General features: G+C 56.6%; 1 protein-coding gene across 1 annotated transcript in view; it reads left to right on the top strand.

Moving 5' to 3' along the window:
* The first annotated feature begins 2345 nt into the window (after nucleotides 1–2345).
* LOC103177867 (zinc finger SWIM domain-containing protein 6) overlaps nucleotides 2346–4123 on the top strand; it is a 116172-nt gene continuing 114394 nt past the window's right edge. Inside the window, exon 1 of the mRNA XM_042335095.1 lies at nucleotides 2346–2731. Coding sequence (XP_042191029.1) covers nucleotides 2362–2731 — 370 coding nt within the window. The 5' untranslated portion in view covers nucleotides 2346–2361. The remainder of the gene's footprint in view (nucleotides 2732–4123) is intronic.

The following is a 4123-nucleotide window of genomic DNA, read 5'->3' as shown; positions in this document are numbered from 1 at the left end:
GGAGCATGGATTTTCTGCAGTCTGTTCTTGTCGAACTATTCATTTGAAGCTGGCAGAATTTGAATTGAAAGTATCCATCAAAATGCAGGAAAACAAAAGTTTTATGCAGAAGAAAATCTCAAGGGAACTATGCCCTTTCCCTTCCCTGGACTTGTATGCCAATAGGTATTTTTCCAGTGGAAATATTGACATGTATGGTATAGCATCTGTGCAGTGACTCGCCAACCTAGCATTTTCCTCTCCCCTTTGGAAACCTGCACACACCATTGTAATTTAGTTTAAAATCTTTGGACCTTATGGAAACTCTCTTTAACTTCAAAGCGTGTGCAACCAGCTGCCAGGATTTTTTTTAGTGTTTTCAGGTTTGTTGCAATTCTGTGAGTGATTCAGGCATGAAAAGACTGAGCGCTGAGTGAAAGCTGATGACTAACAAATATACAGTAGTAATCAGGGCCTAAATTTATCCTGGATTCAAACAGAAAGAATAAAAATATCTTCATCGTAGGCCCCTGTAAACTTAGGTTTTGTTTTTGGCAGTGAACATTTACTCAATTCCCCAGCTCTGCAACATCTTTACTGGAATGTATGGAAACTGGATTTAAGCAGTGACAGGGAAGTAGTGGTAAATATGATCATTGCAAGTGTTTTCCGGTATCTGAATCATAACAAGGCATTGTTGTATTGGAGTCACAAATACACAGTCAATTCACTTTACAGTATATTCCGTGAAGCTCTTTGAGACGTCTCAATAGCATGGTAAGGTGCTATATCAAATGCAAGGATTATTATAAATACCGACCCAGTGTCTTGGGTTTCAGACTCGACAATAATTCAATCTGCAGGCTGATTTAGCACGAAGAAGAAGCTGGATGAGGTCTGGCGTTTTGAGAGGTGGTGGCAGTGTGGGAGGCCTGCTTCGGGGGAGTTAGTTAATCAACATGAAAGTTTACAACTGGATTTGGAACAAGTCGCTGCAAGAGTTAACACGTCATGAGGCATGGTTCTGACGGAAAGCCTCTCTCAACCAGCACGACCCGGGGCTGCCATATGATTTGGCAACCGGGCAAACTTCCCTTTAAAGCACCTTCCGCCCAACCCCGCGCACCATCTAAATTGCACTTAAAAATAAAAGCAACTCGAGGCATAGCTCTAACACAAAGCCTCTCGAGTAGAAACAACGCCAGGGGCAGGGGTACAAAAAGCCCTTCTGTCACCGCCTTCAGTGTTTGGGAACACAACACATTTCCCTTTAAGACTTAAAAAAAAACCCCGAAGCAGGAAGCCCGGCAGCCCTGGCCCTGACCACCGAGCGCCCTTTTGTTATGAAGAGTCGTGTGACGCCGGCTCCCCTCCCTTCCTCCTTCCCTCGTAAAAGGGCATCGTACACTCGGGAGCCCACCCCAAATTCCTCTCCACTCCCCCTCGGCTAAATAAAAGGAGCGGCCGCCCTTATACGGGGAGGGAAAGAAAACACGACAAGTGCTCGGCCCGGCTCGACTCAACCCGGCGTCCGGGAACAGGAACCCCTCGCGTGCGTTCGTTCGTTCTCTCTCTCCTCTCTCCCATATAAGGTTCAGCTGGTCCGTCCTTTTACGCCAAGACACAATCCTCACGCACACGCACACACGCGCACATACACACGCATGACAAAAAAAAAGTTGCCAGTGTCTCCAGTGGTTGGACGTGATGAGGCGCTGCATCAAACGCAAGGATCAGTATTATTATTAGAGTAAAGCGGGGCGGCTGCAGCTCTCACAGCTGCCAAGATTGCACTCCTCTCTCTCTCTCTCTCCACACACACACACACACACACACACACACACAAGGGCGGCGGCCCCTTTAACCACGAGATCAAAGCGGGTCGCCGCTGATCCGCTGGTGCGGTTCCAAATAAGGACGGACGGTCCTTTTAAGGCGTTCGGGGCCGCGCGGCCCCGCCCTCCCCTTCCCATATAAGGACAGACCGGCCTTCTAAGGGCTTCGGGAACGCCCCCCCACCCCACTCCCTTCCCATATAAGGACGGGGGCGGGGCTTTTACGGCCGGAGCCGCCCCCCAAACAAGGAGCGGGTGGGCGGGCGGTGGTGGTGGTTCTGCGGCGGCATCACAGGGCGGGTGGGTGGGGGGGGGTTCGGAACCGGCCCCTCCCGCTCCATATAAGGCCGCGGTGGCCTTGTGCGGCGACATCACACAGTCCGCCGACGCCCTCTCTCCCCCCCCCCCTCCCCACTCGCCGCCATATTAGGAGCGCCTGACCTTTTTTTGCCGCAGCCGAGGCGCGCCCTCATTGTAAACAGATAAAGGTTTCTCTTATAATGTACATAACTTCCGTTTCAATGTAACAGTAGCGAAGCGAGGCAGTATGGCGGACCGCGGTCAGCCACCCGCAAAGCGGCTCTGCTGCAGGCCAGGCTTTAATGCTTCCAAAGCGCCAGCCAGGGCGGCCCCGGCCGGCAAGACCCACAACCCGGAGTCGCTGCTGGACATCAGCGCCAGGAAAGTGGCGGAGAAGTGGCCTTTCCAGCAAGTGGAGGAGCGTTTCACCCGCATCCCCGAGCCCGTCCAGAGGCGGATCGTCTACTGGTCCTTCCCGAGGAACGAACGGGAGATTTGCATGTACTCCTCATTCAATTACTCAGCCGAGGACGGCGGGGACGACGAGAGCAGATTGCCTTTTAAACGGGGCATCGCGCTGCTCGAGAGCGGCTGTGTGGACAATGTCCTTCAAGTCGGTGAGTTCTCGCCCCCCTTCCCCTTCCCCTTCCCCCCCCCCCACTCCCCCCTTTTCCACCCTTTGGATTGAGGACCCGACCCCCCGACGCCAACCAGATAATGGTTGATGTGACCGCGTCAGGAATTTAAAGAGCAAACACGGTGAAGGCAGGAGCGCACAATACAGCCTTTATGTTAAAGGGACAGACAGGCAGGAAGGGGGGCAGGACAGGCAGGGAGGGAGGGGGGCAAGGCTGGACAGGCAGGGCAAGGCAGGACAGGGAGGGAGGGGGCAGGCAGGACAGGGAGGGAGGGCAGGACAGGGAGGGAGGGCAGGACAGGGAGGGAGGGGGCAGGACAGGGAGGGAGGGGGGCAGGCAGGACAGGGAGGGAGGGGGGCAGGCAGGACAGGGAGGGAGGGGGCAGGCAGGACAGGGAGGGAGGGCAGGACAGGGAGGGAGGGGGCAGGCAGGACAGGGAGGGAGGGCAGGACAGGGAGGGAGGGGGCAGGACAGGGAGGGAGGGGGCAGGACAGGGAGGGAGGGGGGCAGGACAGGGAGGGAGGGGGGCAGGACAGGGAGGGAGGGAGGGCAGGACAGGGAGGGAGGGAGGGCAGGACAGGGAGGGAGGGGGGCAGGACAGGGAGGGAGGGAGGGCAGGACAGGGAGGGAGGGGGGCAGGACAGGGAGGGAGGGGGGGCAGGACAGGGAGGGAGGGGGGGCAGGACAGGGAGGGAGGGGGGCAGGACAGGGAGGGAGGGGGGCAGGACAGGGAGGGAGGGGGGCAGGACAGGGAGGGAGGGCAGGGCAAGGGAGGCAGGGGGACAGACAGGGCAAGGGAGGCAGGGGGACAGGCAGGGCAAGGGAGGCAGGGGGACAGGCAGGGGACAGGCAGGGCAAGGCAGGGAGGGAGGACAGGCAGGGCAAGGGAGGCAGGGGGACAGGCAGGGCAAGGCAGGGGGACAGGCAGGGCACAGGCAGGGGGACAGGCAGGGCAAGGCAGGGGGACAGGCAGGGCAAGGCAGGGAGGGAGGGAGGCATTCCAGTTTGATCTCTCGGGGGCGACGTTGGGATTTTTTAACCCCGTCACTCAAACCATCACGTCCGTCCCTTTAATGCATCGCACGAGTTGAGTTGGTGGTGGTGGTGGTGGTGGTTGTTTGAAATGTTCAAATGCCACAAAGAATTTTTTCTCTCTCCTCCTCCTCCTCCCCTTCTCTCTCTCCCCCCCTCCCCTCTCCCCCCCTCTCCCCCTCCCCTCCGCCTTACACCCCCCCCCCCCACACCATCGGATTCGGAAAAGATGGCGTCTTGTTTTGCAGCACTGTTTTTGTTTAATTTGTGAAATATTTTATTGTTATTGAAACGTAACGAGCGAGTGAGTGAGTGTGTGTCCCTGTACAGTGGCCTTCT

Source organism: Callorhinchus milii, unplaced genomic scaffold (assembly GCF_018977255.1).
Source record: "Callorhinchus milii isolate IMCB2004 unplaced genomic scaffold, IMCB_Cmil_1.0 Scaffold1, whole genome shotgun sequence".
NCBI classification, from domain to species: domain Eukaryota; kingdom Metazoa; phylum Chordata; class Chondrichthyes; order Chimaeriformes; family Callorhinchidae; genus Callorhinchus; species Callorhinchus milii.
Note: the sequence above shows the minus strand (reverse complement) of the source record. Positions and strands in the feature narration are given on the sequence as shown.